The sequence below is a fragment of the Etheostoma spectabile genome, unplaced genomic scaffold (genome assembly GCF_008692095.1).
Source record: "Etheostoma spectabile isolate EspeVRDwgs_2016 unplaced genomic scaffold, UIUC_Espe_1.0 scaffold00018560, whole genome shotgun sequence".
Taxonomy (NCBI): domain Eukaryota; kingdom Metazoa; phylum Chordata; class Actinopteri; order Perciformes; family Percidae; genus Etheostoma; species Etheostoma spectabile.
In genome coordinates this window covers 3,872-22,285 of record NW_022604324.1, presented here as the reverse complement: position 1 = coordinate 22,285, position 18,414 = coordinate 3,872, and the positions used below count along the sequence as shown (strand labels likewise).

The 18,414-nt window shown below is 41.1% G+C and overlaps 1 protein-coding gene and 2 non-coding genes across 3 annotated transcripts; 2 read left to right on the top strand and 1 right to left on the bottom strand.

The window, feature by feature from the left end:
* Positions 1–1,732: 1,732 nt before the first annotated feature.
* trnar-ccu (transfer RNA arginine (anticodon CCU)) lies at positions 1,733–1,805 on the bottom strand. The gene has a single exon. It is a non-coding gene; the product is annotated as a tRNA-Arg (tRNA).
* Positions 1,806–3,798: 1,993 nt separating this feature from the next.
* trnat-cgu (transfer RNA threonine (anticodon CGU)) lies at positions 3,799–3,871 on the top strand. Its single transcript has one exon. It is a non-coding gene; the product is annotated as a tRNA-Thr (tRNA).
* Positions 3,872–14,229: 10,358 nt separating this feature from the next.
* On the top strand, positions 14,230–16,511 carry LOC116681090 (sterile alpha motif domain-containing protein 3-like). The gene is made up of 4 exons (XM_032509572.1): positions 14,230–14,788; positions 15,506–15,661; positions 15,966–16,055; positions 16,195–16,511. Exons 1-4 carry the CDS (start codon positions 14,267–14,269, stop codon positions 16,507–16,509), a joined length of 1,083 nt encoding a protein of 360 aa, XP_032365463.1. The 5' UTR covers positions 14,230–14,266; the 3' UTR covers positions 16,510–16,511.
* Positions 16,512–18,414: the final 1,903 nt, after the last annotated feature.

Here is an 18,414-nt window from a genome sequence, read left to right as displayed (position 1 = left end):
AAGTGACCTGCATACCAATGACCGTAAAGATTAATGTGTACAGTACATGGTTTTCAGAACTGTACCTTCAGATAAAGGTAACGCCACTTGGGTTATCTTTGGGCTGCTCTATATTCACCTGCAGAATGATATACCCTAGAGTTGGCTTACTCCAGATTATTTAAGCAACAAACGTCCCTGGGTGGACTTGAACCACCATCCTTTCAGTTAACAGCCGACTGCGCTGACCTATTGCGCCACAGAGACTGCATATGTCTGATGTTTTTTTTTATTTCTGATTCTGATGTAGAGATGGACAAACGACTCAAAAGCATAATACTTCTTGCCGTGACATAACAAGAAACAGTAAAAAAAAGAGGTCGGCGAGATAGAGTTCAAGACCCTTTTTTCAGGACACCCAAACTTTGTCGCTCAATATGGCAGGAATTCTATGCATCCAGGGCCAAATGTTTTACCATTTCATCCACTACGGGCCCCTAAGGAACTTTACATGTGTGGACAATAAAGATGCTCACAAAACGCTGCACTTGGAATTGCGTTTCTCATACATATTATAACTGCTAAGTTCTTTATTCCCAATATCAACTCTTAGACATTAGTTCCAAATGAAAATACTAGTTGTCAGAAGTGGGATTTGAACCCACGCCTCCAGTGGAGACTGCGACCTGAACGCAGCGCCTTGGACCGCTCGGTCATCCTGACTGAGCCTAGCTTCAGTAGTAGAGCTTCAGTAGGACCTGTCTCAAAAATTATAATATAGTAAATTAAACACGTCATGATATAGGAGGTTCTCAGTCATGAGAACCTGCTATATCATGACATGTCTGACGGGGCACTACCTATACCATCCAAAGACTGAGACTGCAGCAATATGTTCAATGCCCATATATGTTTAATGTATTCATATTTTCGTTATTTTCACAATGTTTATTCTTCTCATCGGTAGGATTGCATTTTTCTATGGCGGCATATTCCCCTGGGCCTGGTGGTATCTGGCTGCACCAGAGCACCTGGGATGTCAGGCTTTAAATCCCCACCTCTGAAAAGTGCCGCTTCTTAGCCGGATTATGTCTGGCCATGTCATAAATAATAGAGGCGAGGCCTCAAAACTGAGAATATATTAGGGCGTGATATTTAAATTACAATTGTTTCTAGCCGCTGCATTTATCAATGTACGATCATTCTTACGCTCTGATTGGTGTGATACGAACGTTTCATGAATCTCACGTGAAGCCAGTCGTACGTTAGGTTGATAATGAGGGCCATTAGCTAAGGATGTACTTCAATACATAACTGAAGTGGACACTCTAATGAGTAGCACTATGGTGCAATCTGTTTACCTTGTCATAAGCTAAAGCCTTTTCCCAAGCTAAAAGAAAACAAGGCGCTCTTCTGCAAAAGCACAGCTGGGAGTGCTTGAGAGTCCTTTGAGTGCAGGTCCTTTTAGGCTGAGATGCTTCGGGTGTTAAGTGTGAGCCCAAATAGTCGTCGAACGACAAAGACAAGACAGCGATCAGGTGATAGAACCGGGGTATTGATGTCCCATCCATGCAACCGATGGATATGATCAAACCCTGTAAACAGCCCCAACCACATCACTGGAAAGGCAGCATTACTACAGGATGCTGACAGGGTAGTGGATGTCATTTTTAATCTGTCTGATTCAATCCATCAACCTCTGGGTCAGAGGCCTCATGACACTCATGACACTTCCATTCCATCTGCTGAAAACCACCCCAGATGGGACTTGAACCCACAATCCCTGGCTTAGGAGGCCAGTGCCTTATCCATTAGGCCACCGGGGCTTTACATCCCCAGAGCATCCCCATCACCAGTTCAGGAGAAATACATATACAGTTCAGGAGACGTAATGAAACAGTAACCTTGACCTTTGACCTCCAAAATCGAAATCAGTTCATCCGCGACTTCTAGTGGTTATGTATGCCAAATTTAAAGTGCTTCCCTCTAGGCGTCCAGAGATATTGCATTCACAAGAATCGGATGGACAGACATGAGGACACAGTCACCTTGACATTGAACCTTTGACTTCCAAAATCTCATCAATTGATTTGCGAGTTCAGATGAATGTTTTTGCAAACTTTGAAGGAACACAAACATGGGCATGTGATAATGGTGCTGTCTATCGTTGTTTCTGAGATCAACAATACCTTCTAAAGTTGAATAGCTGTTGCGTACCCGGTAATATTAGAGAAGAGCTCTCGATGCCACTGTAGGCGGACAATTTAGAAAATTAAGTTACTTTACACTTTAAACTGTTACTCTCCTCTGAATTACCATCTGCAAATTTCCAAGCCTCGTTGGCATGCCGACCACCATCTACAGGAGGTAAATCACTGGCTAGCTATGCAGGAGAACCTCATACCTTTTACCAGGTTCAGGTGGTTAATAGTTATGGTCAAATGAAGCTTCATTAAGCTTTCTGAACAATGTTCTTCATTTTCTGAACTTATTCACTCAGTAGTGTTTTATTATTGGTTGTGCATCTGTGATTGCCCTAGAGGTCTCTCAGTCCAGCACCTCTCCCGCTCATCTTTGATAGTTTTACACTGTCCAGCATAAATCACTGACACCATACCTCACACTCATCCATGCATACACCATGCATACATGTATGCAACCTTTGCACACAGTCTTTTGTCCTGGCCTTTTCATGGGGTCATGACAAAGCATCTAGGGTCAATTTTAGCCTTTGTGTGAGTACATATGTCTCCACATACATTGTTTTGTCTTCCAAGGTAAGACTGAAATTCATGATAACAAAAACTTTATAATCTTCACACTAAAGTTGCAAAACACCTCCAACAAAAGGCTTTTTTTCGCTTTATATGGTCACATGTAATGTTATGGTACAAAACAACATCACATGTCACTTTAGTGATCTAAAAAATCAGGCATTAACTAGGTTGCACATGTTAGTATCGGCAACCACGTGGAAACACTCCTGTAAGCGACAATCAGGCACTGCTGGGATTTGGACACAGGATCTCCCTTTACGAGTCAGTCGCTTTAACCACTAAGCTACAGCGCCTCCTGCAGCTGAGTCCGTCTTGCAAGATACATGAGCTAGTGAAAAGGGTTCCTTCCATCCATCCATCTTTGTCCAGCAGCTCCAGCAGGGGACCTCAAACCTTCCTTTGCCGAGCCACATCAACCAGCTCCGACTGGGGGATCCTGAAGCGTTCCCAGGCCAGGTTGGATATGTACTCTCTCCACCTAGTTCTGGGTCTTCCCCGAGGCCTCCTCACAGCTGGACGTGCCTGGACCAGCTCTCTACAGAGGCCCCCCGAAGCATCCTTACCCGATGCCTTACCACCTCAACTGGCTCCTTTCATCGCAAAGGAGCAGCGGCTCTACTCAAAGCCCCCCCCATCCATTGGGTTAGAGATGCCAGCCCCCTCCTGAGGAAACGCATTTTGGCCGCTTCTGACGTCCACTGTTTCCCTCCAACATGGAGCTCTTCCAGATTGTTGAGAAGCTCTAGCAGCTGGATGTGCTGCAATACAAAAATGAGCTGGTGACCAGGTCAAGATACCTCCTGGGGACCTCCCTAGGGAGGTGATCCAGGCACGTCCAGCTGGGAGGAGGCCCCGGGGAAGACCCAGGACTAGGTGGAGGGATTATATCTCCAACCTGGCCTGGGAACGCCTCAGGATCCCCCTGTCGCTTGGAAAAGGGAATTTTGTCCAGTCCCCTGCTGGAGCTGGTGGACGCAGAGGGATGGCTGGAAGCCTGTTTACTAGCTCATTGCATTCTTGCATGACAGGCACACCTGTCACAGGCGCTGTAGCTTAGTGGTTAAAGCGCCTGTCTCGTAAACACAAGATCCTGGGTTTAAATCCCAGCAGTGCCTAATTATCTCTTACAGTATCTGCACTACAAAGAGTTTATGTTTTTGCTGTAGTGATTAACAAGCATTTCATTTTGCCCAGTTGTGGCCTGTTGAGGGCAAATAAATATCAAAGCGAAATGGATTAAACACATTGTTAATGCTTTTAAACCTTGTTTTGTTGGGGCTGAACGTGGCCCAGGTGTACATCAGTACCTGTGACACTGTCGGGTGGGGTTTCAGGTGCATGTGATGCTGACTGAGGTAAACATGAACTTTAACGGCTAAGGCACTTTGGCGCTGACTGCCTGATTTTAACGTCTTCAATGCTGCTGTAATAAAAATTAATACATTGGTTATTTGATATTAGTTGGACTATATCGGGATATGCAACTGAAGGAAGAATCACCTGGTGTTATGGATAAAAGAATAGGGGACCCAACTCGTAAGATCTGCACCGCCAATAAACTGTAATTTCTCAAAATATCGTGCTTCCCTATGCCTTGCATTTTGGATGCTTTTCTGTGGTTAAGATATGGCTACATTTACATAAAGTATCCAAAGTGCACAATACTCTGTTCAGTTGTTTTACACCCAAGTTCCTCCAATATAGCCACACATCCAGACGCCATCAGAGGTAAATCTCTGCACCAACAAGGTGCTGCTAAGATTTGAACCGAGGATCTCCTGTTTACTAGACAGGCACTTTAACCAACTAAGCCACAGCTCCACGAGTATCAACCCTTGTTAAGTCTTAATTTGTCTTTTACCTTGTATAAGCTAAACATACAGTATACTGACTGGCAGTATTGGGAGTAACGGGTTTGCTCGCTTAGGCTTGGCGGATCAATCTTATCCAGTAGATAGTCTGCAAAAGAGGTATAAGTACCTGGCAGTAGGGATGAGCCGAATACTCGGCTGAAACGAGTATCCGGTACGGATAAAGCACTTTTGCCGAGTACAAGTATCATACGAGTAATACGAGTCAATATCCGTGCTCGGATTGAATAAGTCTCCACTGACTGTGTCTCCATTCTGTGATAGGCTAGTCACAGTGCTAGTCACAGCGCCTCTCCCCTACACTATTCTGTGATAGGCTAGTCCCAGCGCCCCTCCCCTACACTATTCTGTGATAGGCTAGTCCCAGCGTCCCTCCCCTACACTATTCTGTGATAGGCTAGTCCCAGCATCCCTCCCCTACACTATTCTGTGATAGGCTAGTCCCAGCGCCCCTCCCTAAACACAAAGATTCCTCCTGTTGTTGTGTCCCCCCGGCCCTGCTCACACACGCTCAGGACACAGAGAAGTGAACGTCTCTCTTCTCAGGTCCGCGGGCTTTCCTGTTAACATTTAGGGTTTCTTCAGCTTCAGGTTTGTTTTAATACTTCGGTTCAAACTAGTACCTAGCAACCAGGAGACTTCTGGTAACGTGGGGTTTTTTCAGACATAGTGCTTGGTAGAATGCGACTCGGGTTGCATCTCTGCCGTCTGAGTTTTTGTTGTTGTTGTTTTTTTACTGCCTGCCGGCTCTATCCAGGTTTTTTTGAGTGTCTGAAACTTTCTTGCTGTGTTTTATAAAAAAAAAAATTAAAAGGCAGTTGCGGTATAAATAAATAATATTACAAACTAAGATACACACTCAAACACATTCCAACCCCACCGCCCCCCTCTCTCTCTTTGTTTGCTCTCTCTCTCTCTTTGCTTGTTTCTCTCTCTCTCTCTTTCTCTCTGTATCTCTTACTCACTCACAGACACACACTCACACAAACCTGGTGTGAAAGTCAAAAAGAACCCCCCCCAAAAAATGATTAAAAGTTAAAAAAAGAAAGTTATATTATTGAGTATGAAAACTCTTGTTCATTACATTTTACTTAATAATTGCAACCACATTGTTGTATTTATTGTTGCAAAACTTGTTATATACTGTAGGCCTATATAGTTTGTTTGTTACCATGACAACACCACTGATCTGAAGCTCAATGCTGATGCTGTCACGGAAATAGTTTTCTAATCAGCAATAAATATAACAATGTCTGATCCACCCATATCAATTGCATGCTTAAATAACATACCGGTTAAAGCCCCGCCCATTTCAAGACAACCCGACCCACTTCCGGGTTAAATCTGACCACTTCCGGAGTAGGCCCCGCCCAGTCCGAGTACGTATACAGATAATTCATGTGGTAAACAGATACAGATACAGATAATGCTGTACTCGCTCATCCCTAATAGTATGTAAAAAAAATCATAAAAGTCACAGTATAATATGTCAAAAATTCGTAAAACTCATATTACAGTATGACAAAATATTCATAAAATGTCATAAAAAGTCAGAGTATAGTATGTTGAAGAATTCATAAAAAGTCATAGTATAGTATGATGAAAAATGAATAAAAAGTCATAGTATAGTATGTAGAAATATTCATAAAAGTCATAGTATAGTATGATGAAAAATGAATAATAAGTCATAGTGTAGTATGTCGAAAAATTCATAAGTCATAGTATACTTTTGGACAGCAGAGGAACATATGTCAGAAGGCTGTTTCTAGATACAGTTGGCTTTTAACACCATCCCCGGGTAGGCTGATTGAGAAGCTGGCAGACCTCGGCGTCCCGATTCCCACCTGTAACTGGAGACTGGATTTCCTGATTGAAAGACCACAGGTGGTGAGGATGGGAAAGAGGGTGTCCGCGAAGCTCCTCGCCAGCACAGGGTCACCACAAGGCTGTTGCCTTAGTTCTACACTATTCAACCTGTACACATACGACTGTGTTCCCACCAGGATAACACCATCATTCCTAAGTATGCAGATGATACTACTATCCTGGGTCTCATTAAGGGGGGGATGAGTCGGGTTACAGGAGTGTGGTAAACAACATTTGTGTCTATGGTGAGTTGAACAACTTATGCCTTAACGCAGATAAGACAAGAGAAGTAATAATGGATTTCAGGAGAACCCCACCCCCCTTGCAGCCCCTTATCGTCAAGGGGACTGAGGTGGAGAGGGCTGACAGCTACAAATTCCTGGGACTACAGGCAACATCGGATCTGAACTGGACTGCGAACACTGTTGCCACCGTGAAGAAAGCCCAGCAGAGAGTGTACTTCATCAGGCTGCTTAGAAAAGCTGGTCTGCACTGTCGCCCTCTCACCCTCGTCTACAACGGACTGATAGAGAGCATCCTCACCACCGGCATCACTGTTTGGTACGGAAACACCACCCAGACAGAGAGGAAGGCTCTGCAAAGAGTCGTAAAGACTGCAGAGAGGATTATTAGAACAGAACTCCCCTCCATGGACACAATCTACACAAAGCGCTGCCAGAAAAGAGCAGAGAGAATTATTAGGGACACATCACATCCAGCTCACCCCCTGCTCGTACACAAAAATTGTACATATAATCTTTATTACAAAGAGAACACGGTTCTACAAGAGCTTCTTTCCAGCCGCAGTGAGACTTTTGGCCAAAACTAAATGAACTATTCTTCTTAGGGTCTGTGTAATTTAACACACATGTGCAATATACCTGTGCATCTTCTTTATTTATTAATAATAATTGTGCATTTTAATATTTTATAAGGGGCAAATGGCAATATGCAATTATATTTTTGGCCAGTTTAGGAATGCAATTTTATTTACTTTTATTTGTACTTTTTAATGGTTTTGTGCAATGTTATTCATTTATAATGTAAATGCTTTGTGTGTCTTTTTAAACTTGACTTGACTTTCTGAGCAATAACCGCACAAGAGTTCCTGTGTGTGAAAACATAAATGGCAAATAAAGCTCTTGATTCTTGACTTGATTCTATGTAAAAAAAAAATCATAAAAAAGTCATAAACAGTCATAGTATGTCAAAAAAAAATTAAAAAGTAGTAAAAAGTCATAGTATGTCGAAATATTCATATACATCATTGTTTAGTATGTCGAAAAAACATAAAAAAGTCATACTGTAGTATGTAGAAATATTCCTAAAAAGTCGTAGTGTAGTATGTCGTAACAAGTCCAGATTTATTGTTCTTGTTGTAAAACAAGAAGAATCTGAAGTCCTCTGGAGAATGCTGGCATTGATCCCGCTACCTCTCGCATGCTAAGCAAGCACTCTACCATTTGAGCTAATTCCCCTTTTCAAAAAATGTCGTAGTATGTTGAAAAAAGTCATAGTATAATATGTAAAAAAATTCATAAAAGTTATAGTATAGTATGACAAAAAATCATGACAGTCATAGTTTAGTATGACAAAAAATTAATAAAAGTCATACCCTGATCTGTAATTTAAGTAAGTTTTATCTTGAAGCTTTTGAGTGTTCTTTAGGTTTTTAACTATTACCGGTAATGGCTCTTTACAGTGACTATGCAAAAGAAGATCTTCACAAGTTTAGACCAGGTAAATGGTAAATGCTCAGCCCATATTCAAAAACACCGAAACGTACTCACTTAATGCTATTACCAATTTTCTAATAATCAATGCCAGAGAAAAATGTCAAAGTGTGATTACATATTTAATAAAGTATTGGCTTTTTCCTAGCAAAGGTTTTTTTCCCAATAACATTTACAAGCATACCGTTAGTTACAGTCCCTGTGTTTGTCACGATGTGGAGAGCTGATGCTTGCAGGTAGTGTGGCCGAGTGGTCTAAGGCGCTGAATTAAGGCTCCAGTCTCTCTGGAGGCATGGGTTCAAATCCCTCCACTGCTATAGGCATATGGAAGCCAACCAGTGTGGTTACAGCTATGTCATTTAGCCTGAACTGGGTGAAGTAAACCACAAGTAATTGTGATCTCCATATTGATCAAAGTATTTGTCATTATCATTTTGGCCATAACCATGCTACTAAAAGAGATTTTATCAAACCAGGTTGGGCAAGTAACCTTTCAGCTGACTTCTTGTAAAAAAAGTAACTCAACTCAAATGAAGCTACTGCGATGGCTGGGAATCGAACCCAGGTCAACTGCTTGGAAGGCAGCTATGCTCACCACCATACCACCATCACTTGGCAATACGATGTTTACTTCAAATCTTGTAATACATCTGGGTATTGAGACTGAAAACGCTCTCTATCACTGAAAGTCCCTCCAGGGGGTCCTGTGTTATCACATTCACAACAATAGGAAGTGTGTGTATATATGTCCTAGCTCCCTTAGATAGCTCAGTTGGTAGAGCGGAGGACTGTAGAGGCATAAAGCTGATATCCTTAGGTTGCTGGTTCAAATCTGGCTCGAAGACTTTCCCTTCAGGGATCAATCAGGAATTTCTGATTCTGATGTAGAGCTGGACAGACGACCCCCAAAGCACAAATACTCTACCAAGTCATAACATGAAACAAAAAAAAGAGGTGGGCTAGATATGAGCGCAGGAATCCTCTTATATTCATGAAACGTTCGTATCACGCCAATCAGAACGTAAGAATGATAATGACATTGATAAATGCAGCGGCTGGATTTGCTCCATCACATTCAATAAATAAACACAATTATTCAATCCATGCCTCCCCTTCTATGCAAAGTAGTCTCATCCAGGACTATCACACCACAAGCGAGAATCATAAACCTAGACCAATGATCAAGGAGAGTCATGTCCTACTTCACTGTTAAAAAGGATTTGGGCTTTTAGCCAGAGGGACTATTTTTAACAAGCTGAGAGAACTTATTGCCTATTACAACAAAGTAAGAAGAGTAACCACAACTACAACTTGAAAAAAGCGCGAAAGCTCATAAAAAACTTATAAGAATCCATTCAGTTCACTTCAGAAAATAGGTCAAGGTGGGCATTTCAACCAACACGCATGCGCCTGCAGTGACGTCACGCGCAGCGTTGAACTCTGAAAATCTGAGCCGACCGCCATCTTTTTTCCTCGGAGCGGAGCCGTCCAAGTAAGTACATTTAAAATTGTTTTAGCTTAATTATTCATCTGTTGGTAATGTGCATTGGTCATCTAATGTCTCTCCGTTTCAAATCATCCGTCAACATAACCTGCGATGAATATTTCATGTTCGTTTTTTGGAAATGCTGAAGCATGTAACATCAGCTAGCTAGCGCTAGCTGGCTAAGCTAGCGCCGGAGTGTCACGGCAAGTATTTAATGTAGCTCTGGTTGAGCCTCATTCGACTGTAACAAGTATTCGGCACCAATAAAATAACGCTACTTTTATACGAGTGAAACGGTGCGAGACTTGTCGTCTTTACTATGGAAAAATGTGTGAACAGTAAAATCGATATGTCCGGGTCCACCCGCCAATTTACGTGACGTCGCGACCTGCACAAGAAGCTTTGTTCGCAATCAATCAATCTGGTACAGCTTTGACCAGACAGCGAGATAACAGAGCAGCTCATGGTCCGTGGGGAAGAGGAGTGGAAAAATACGGTACACCGCCGTAGTGTACGGACTATATATATATATTTATGTAGAGTTAGATGCTGTATAAACACGTAGTGATAGGGGATTGTTTTTAACTGCATAGTGATATGTGTGCCGTTAAACTCGCGCAGCAGTGGGGGTGAACGGTCACGCTGGCCGCCAGCTCGAGATCAGACGTGGGTTTGTTGGCCAATGGGAAAGGAGCCCTATGCCGTTTGAAATCGTGTCGACCCAGGACCCGAAGGGATTGTGTATGACCCAAAACGGCACCTCTGGTTCATATTTCAATCATTTAATAAACATAAAAGACGGAAAGCTAAAACGATAGATAACTCCAGGTCAAAATAGTCTAATATGATCACAGATAGTCTGTAACCGTTCTACATAGAAGAATGGCGTCACTGTTTTGAGATTTGGCATACATTTAAGTCTTTTTTTTTTGTTGAAAAAATGTAAATATTGTAAATAGTCCTTTTGAGTTATAATGTTCATTATGTTCATTTTTGCACTGGATGACTCCAATTATATAGGACAACTGTTTTAGGCAATTATTAAATAAAATAATATTTGATACAACATGAAAAATATTTATGCAATCAAGCCAGTTTTGCTGATAACTTAGTTTTTTTTCCCCCTTTCTTTGTTTTCTGTACAGGGTTACAACACTTCAGTGTAGGCTGTGCTGTTTGTGGCAACTGCCCCTCAATGAGGTGGTCCTGCAAGTGTTGCAATTTCTCCTCGCCGAACCAACGCACACTAATTGTCCATTATAAGCTGAAGCACTGTCATCAGGCAAGAAACTGTCCTCTTCCCTGTGTCCATGCAGACTGTGTGTGCTCCTTCAGGACAGAATCATCTCTGAAAAAACATTTAACAAGAGACCATAGTCAAGCCCGTTCAAAGCAGGTGACTGCAAGGTTAAATTGTGAACTGTGCAATTTTTCAGAGACTTGTAGTGATTCACAGTATTTTGCACATTTGAAAATACACATACACAATAAGGAAACTGTTAAATGTCCGTATAAAGAATGTAGTTTTCAGTCAAGTGTGTACAGTACTTTTCGTGCACATAAGAGTAAGAAACATCACCTCTTACTGTTGACAATTTTCGAGAAAACCTGTATCAAACCTTCATTCAGGGCACTTTAAACTGTGAAAGTACAAACTTTGAGACACACTCAGACGATCTAGACTTAACAGATTATTTCATAGAGGATCTAGACCTGCATGATTTACTTCAACACAAAGTTGCATCTCTCTTACTGCGTATGCAAACACATTTGCATGTGTCTAAAACAACAACTCAGGAAATAATAGATGAGCTTTGTAGTATTAGCTCAGTTGTAGAAGAGTGCACACCAAAAATAATTGAAAGTGTACTGATCAACCATAATTGTGCAGTGAACAGTGCAGTCACTGCTGCTATAACAGAGATAGTTAAAAAAGTTAACCCCCTAAGTTTCCTGTCAAAAGACGGGCCTTTTGGTTCTGAATACAAAAGAGAAACTTTTTACAAGAAAAATTTTAAAGTGATTGAGCCGATTGAATATGTTTTAGATGCATCTTCAAGACGGAAATTTGTTTATATTCCGGTTTTGAAAGTCCTGACAGAGCTGTTAAATCGCAGTGATGTGATAGATAAAGTCTTGGAGACAGGACATATTGAAACAGTTGAACACTTGTCTCAGTACAAAACATACAGAGACGGTCTATATTACAAAGACAATATTTTGCTATCGTCAAAAGATCTTAGCATTGCCCTAGGACTGTATATAGACGACTTTGAAGTGTGCAACCCACTAGGAACATCAAAAAAAAAACACAAGATCTGTGCAGTTTATTGGGTCATTTCAAATTTACCTATACGATATAGATCATCTGTACAGTCAATCTACCTTGCATGTCTGTGTCATAGCAATGATGTGAAGAAATATGGGTATGGAGCCATTCTTGAACCACTGATAAAAGACCTTGAAGTACTTGAGCAGCAAGGATTATATGTTCAGAAATTGGGAACAACTGTTAGAGGTACTGTGCTGTATGTGTCTGCAGACAACTTGGGGGCCCATTCACTTGCTGGGTTTCATGAGAATTTTAATGTCGACAAATTTTGCCGTTTTGTTTAGCTAGTCGGCAAGATATTGACATTCACGAGGTAAAGGAGAGAGTATTTCCACTCCGGACAGTGAATCTCACAAACAGGACCTTCTGGAATTAAAAAGACATCAGTTTGTTTCTGTGAATGGAGTAAAGAGTGACTGTGTTCTCGATAGACTTTCTCATTTCCACACAGTCCAGGGCTTCCCCCCAGATTTTATGCACGACCTTTTTGAAGGAATAGTGCCACGGGAATTAAGTCTATGCATAAAGTCTCTGATATCCAAACGCTACTTTACAATTGATGAGCTGAATTCCATAATTGAATCCTTCCCTTTCAAGTTTACAGATAAAACCAACAGACCTAATCCAATTTCAAAGTCTTTTGCATCAAAAAAATCTATTGGTGGGAATTGCCACGAAAACTGGACACTATTGAGACTTCTGCCTCTAATGATCGGTCACATTATACCAGAAGATGACAAAGTTTGGGGGATTCTATTAGATCTGAAAGAAATAGTAGAGCTTCTAGCTAGTGGACATTTTTCAGAAGAGACATTGGCATACTTGGAGTGTAAAATCTCCGATCATAGGTGCCTATTAAAAGAGGTGTTTCCTGATTTCCACCTCCTGCCCAAGCACCACTTCTTAGAACATTATCCTGAACTGATTCGGAGATTTGGTCCCCTAGTTGATTTCTGGACCATTAGATTTGAAGCTAAGCACAGCTTTTTTAAAAGGTTGGTGCATGATTCTCACAATTTCAGAAACATATTGCTCACTCTATCAACAAAACACCAGCTTACTTTAGCTTACCATCTAGATTTGCCAAGTCTTTTCAGACCTGATCTGGAAGTTGGACATACTGCAGTTGTTTCACCTGATGCACTTGAGCACTCCATGAGGCGGGCTGTAGAGCTAAAATTTGGAAACATAAGTCTATTGTCTCTTGCAACCAATGCCTGCCTGTATGGCACCAAGTATTCAGAGGGTATGTTTCTGTCCGTGGGGCACACCACTGGCCTGCCTGACTTTGGGAAGCTGGTTAAAATTGTAGTTGTGTCCAGCAAAGTGTCCTTCCTCATAGAACCATACCATGCATGGTACATGGAGCACCTGCGCAGTTATGAGTTGATGAAAAAACAGTCTTCTGAACTGGTGATTGTGGAATTACACGAACTAAATGGATATCAACCCTTGTATCCATACACAAAAGCAGGGAAACTGATGGTGACATCAAAAGTTTTTTTGCTTCATTAAGGTATAGTTGGGCTGTTATTTTACTTTTTAAATGGTGTGTTCTTCTTCTTACTCTGAAAAACATGCAGTATGTCCATGAACGTAAAAACAGGTTTTAAACAGAAGAAAATGTGTATGTATGCATGTTCATGGTTAATAATGTTTATTGTTCATTTTGTTTTTTCTTACATTCTTTTTTTCCTTCATCGCCAGAGAAGTCCTGAGAGTTTCAAAGTCGCAAGAAGATGCTGTTGCGTGTGATCGTTTCAGCAAAGGACATTAGAAAGCTCCGCTTGGACTCAGTTCCAGATTCCGTTGATGGCCTGAAACGGGTGTTGAAAAACAAACTGCAGTTACACTCTTCATTTGACCTTCAATATGAAGATGAGGATTTCAAAGACTTCTGTAACCTCACGTGTGTTGACGATCTACCAAAGGACAAGGTGACATTGCAAGTCATTTTCTGCCCTGTCTCTTCAGACTCAAGTTTGGACACTTTTGGCTCTGCTGTACCATCGTCTCCGGCAGCATCTTCTTCAGCTCAAACATCATCTCCTACGACATCTTCTTCATTAAGCAGCCAAACAGAGTGCTTTGCAGGTCAGCGTTCACAGCAATGGCCAGCTCATTTTCACATTCCCACCTTCTCATATGATGTTGAGCTGAGGCTCAGGCAGGGTAATGATGCTTTTAGAGAAAGTGGAGCACTTCTATCCATTTCAAGGGACATGAAGTCTGAGATTCTGCTCAAACTTGTTGAAAAAATATATTCATTCATGACCTACCCTACACTTGAACATTTTGGATGTGTAGCCAAGGCACTCGTTGAAAAACACCCTTGCCTTACAGAACCTGGCTCCACATGTGGATGGTATGGATGGAAACACAGCATAAAGTTCAAGATGGGCAATTACAGACAGAAATTGAAAAATTTGGGCTGCCGAGAACTGGAGGTTAATTCTGAGAAAAGAGGTGCTGGGGACACACGAGGGAAGAGAAACAAAGTGAAGAAACCTCGACGGTCTGAAACAAATTTTCTTCCAGATCTCCCCCAGGGAAGAGACAGCCGAAGTCTTGAAGAAGATAGAGAAAAGATGGTCCAGGAGATGAGAAAAACAACCCCAAACCTGGCCTACATTGATGATGCAATGAATGCCACATACGCACTGAGAAGACAGGAGATCGTTGAAGAGGAGCCACCTGTGGCCGAAATGAGAGTCAGATGGCCAGCCCTTTTTACTGAAAGACAGGTAAAATTTGTAAAAAAATGACTTGGTCATAGCATAGTAGTAATGTTGTGTTGTGTATGTTGCAGGGCTCGATGCTAACATTCCTTCCATTGAGTACATGTGCTCCTAAAGTAAAATATTGGGAGTAGAATTAAAAATTGTTTAACACATTTATGTAACACTTTAATGATTTTAAGGGTCAAAAGTGACCCATTTTTACATAACAGTAAAAACACACAACAAATTACTGTATACCTGTAATTTGACTTCTGATGTGACCCAGAATATACAAACATGAAACTATTTCATCTTTTTTAATCAACAGACACAAGCAATAACTTGCACTGTCATGACTAACACAATATTTGACACATTAAACATGAATTGATCTTTTCTGTAGGCCACTCCTATATATTGATATTAAATAATGCTTTAACTCATATGAATTATATATTTTAACTACTAAAATCATAGTAGTACATAACTTACAGCCTTGTTACTTAGCATGTATGAATTATTATGACAACATAACAAAGCACTGACATGTCAGTCTGATGTAAACATTAACAAAATTCAATAACCTGCCACACAAGCCATTCTGCCAGTCTGAGGACACAGATTGTTGAAGTTAACAATAATGAAATATGCACCATGAGACAAGTCTCCACTGTTATCAAATGTGAAAATTTAGGTGACTTTCAGCTAAAACTAAAACTGTCATGTTACTTCTCCACATAGATCATCAAGGAATTCACCAGACTCATGTCAATGGACATCAATAAGTTCTATGAGGGTCTGGACAGCCATCTGCATAAACTTCTTCAGTTATTCCGGTTGAAGCGCTTCGAGGAAGTTCAAGAAATGACATCCTTAATGGAGAGTCTCGACAAGGATGTAAGTGCATAGTTGTTTGTGGGGTTGCAACCCCACTGAGGAGTGGGACCGAGATGTAGATTATGACAGACAGTAAACCTTCTCTAATTAATGTGATTGGATAGGCACTTTGATAAAGATTGAATAAGAACATATCTCTGTTAGATGGAGGACATGGAGAGAGAGATGCTGGGTTTGTTGAATAAAATCTGTCAGTGAGGTCAGTTTAAGTTGCCTCTCTGGACTGAAGCTCAGTTTCCGTCATTTGAGGGTTGACAAAAATCAGTTTTGAAATACACTGAATTCGCGTATCGTGTTTTTGCAGGCATCAAACCAAAGGAAGAGAGCAGCAGCTTTGCAGGGGCTGCCATGGTACGTGAAGGAAAATCCTTCTACATTGATGAAGAGATGTGAGGTAAGCAGCAAAATGTTGTTCAATTATACAAAAACAAGTTCACAATGGGCATGGTTACACATCATTTCAGGCATCCTCTGTGTAGATATAGCAAAACATGTCTAAAGCACAGGCCCTTTTTGTGTTGTTTTGCATGAAGCCAACAGATCCTGGAGAGGACGTCATCAAGGGAATGGTGATTGGAATCCTTTTGGTCGTTGAAGATGTGAAGGAGCCCCTTCCAGTTTCCTACAACGATGTTGCCATCGTCATTGAGGAAAAGATTGTCATGCGTCATCTTAGTGATGTACCCAACGCTTTTGTGAACCTGATGGGCCTGCTGTACATGCTGAACCTTGACTATCCAAAAGACACAAAATATACTTTTGAGGTGATTCAGCGCCTGTTCATGGGAATCGGGTCTGAGATGTGCACTCCCAGGGTCCACTCTTTAAAGAATAAACTGCTCAGTTAGAGTGATGGTTTAGGAGGATGTTCTGCATTTGGCCCTGAGTAAGTGTTCTAGTTTTTTTTCCAATTTCTTTTCCACTATGTTGTAAGAGAAAAGAAATGTAAAGCCCTTCTGTGGGCCACAACAGTTTTTTACGTTTTCATGTTTTAACATGCAGACACTAATTTGTATTTTATGTTATAATGAAAACATGAACAGAGTGGAGATTTCAGTTCATTTTCTTGCAACAATGCTGAACACTCAAAAGTTGGACTTGTTGGGTTTTTTATTAAAGTCCTTATTGAACTGTCTTTTCAGCAGATTTTTCATGTGTTAATATTTAAGTTTGACTGGCCAATTCTCATGGAGATACTTTGCAGATATTAGTTTGCTTAAATTAGTGAAATTTAGCAATGTCTGTAAACTCAAGTAACTTGGCAATAGAGCAGTAGAAAAGAATGTAGCTCAAGCTTAATAAAATAAGTTCAACCAACATTCTTATAGTTCTCTTAATTAATGTTTTCCAGTCCACATTGCTCGATATAGAAAGTTCAGTCAACAAATCGCGAGTTGTATCAATTATTCAATCCATGTTGAGTAAACCTCTATTCACAGTTGTGGCAACTTGATGAAATAAATTCAACCAACATCTCAAAGTTATCGCTTGTTATATGCTTGCTGTATGAACTCGTGTTTTGAAGTGTAATGACCTTGATGCTATAAGTTGACTCAAATTAACTCAGTCAAAGCAACAAGATGACTTTACGTAGTTAAGTTGAGTCAACTAATCTTTTTTTACAGTGTATGGGCTGTACTGCACCGCCTTCCTCTGTTTTTATCATGTTATTCATTATATTGAAAATTTATCTGACAACTATGAAGCAAACTTAGCAAAGAACTGCTAAGTTCTTTATTCCCAATATCAACTCTCAGACATTAGTTCCAAAATAAAACACTAGTTGTCAGAAATGGGATTTGAACCCACGCCTCCAGTGGAGACTACGACCTGAATACAGCGCCTTGGACCGCTCAGCCATCCTGACTAATCCAGCAGATTTTCAGTAGGCCCTGTCTCAAAAATTATAATATAGTAAATTAAACATGTCATGATATAGTAGGTTCTCAGTAATCCATGTCATAGTTAACAAGGGAAGGTTCTTAACTGTCAGTCCAAATATATGGGCGTTCATGGAGACATGGAAGAAAGTCACCAGGGTGGCAATGTGCTTGACAATGGCAATACATTACGAGGGATGTGAAGGCAATGTGCAATACAGGCTAAATCCTATGGTGGGAATCAAGATCCCCAATGTCTCTGTCCACAATGTCCACCTGAATCCAGAAATGTCCCTGCCAGATGGGAAATAGACTGACAATTGGGTCACATTGTGCAGTTATGGGCACCAAGATAGCTCAGTGGGTTGAGCGGTTGCCCATGTACAGAGGCTTGCTCCTCGACGTGGCGGGCCTGGTTTAGATCCGGCCTGCGGCCCCTTTGCTGCATGTCACTCCCCTCTCTCTTCTCCCCCTTTCACACATTTTCGTCTGTCTAATAAAGTGAAAAAACCCTGAAAAAATAACTTTAAAAAAACAAACATTGTGCAGTTATCTTCAAAATGTCCAACTGAGTCCAAAGATATACATGCCTGATGGGAAATAAACTGATAACTGTCTTCATGGTCTAAACGTGTCAAATATTGCCTTACAATGCCAACATTGAGTCCAGATGTGTCCGTTGTGGTTCCTGATCCATGCTATTACCCAAAAGTTCACAACTAGGCCGAGGGCAACTGGACTTGGTGAAAGGTCCTCCGCAGAAGTTTTGTCTCTCATCCAAGAGACTTCTTTAGTTGTTTTTTACACAGAAAGGGTTGGACACAGTGCCCACTCCCCACCCATATCTGACAATTGAAAGCTGTGGGGAAAGGG

Excerpts from the sequence above, each read along its gene's own strand:
- LOC116681090 (XM_032509572.1), top strand. The coding sequence starts at position 14,267 with ATGAAGTCTGAGATTCTGCTCAAACTTGTTGAAAAAATATATTCATTC. Across the intron at positions 14,789-15,505 it reads CCCTTTTTACTGAAAGACAG|ATCATCAAGGAATTCACCAG; the intron begins GTAAAATTTGTA and ends TTCTCCACATAG. Across the intron at positions 16,056-16,194 it reads CATTGATGAAGAGATGTGAG|CCAACAGATCCTGGAGAGGA; the intron begins GTAAGCAGCAAA and ends TTTTGCATGAAG.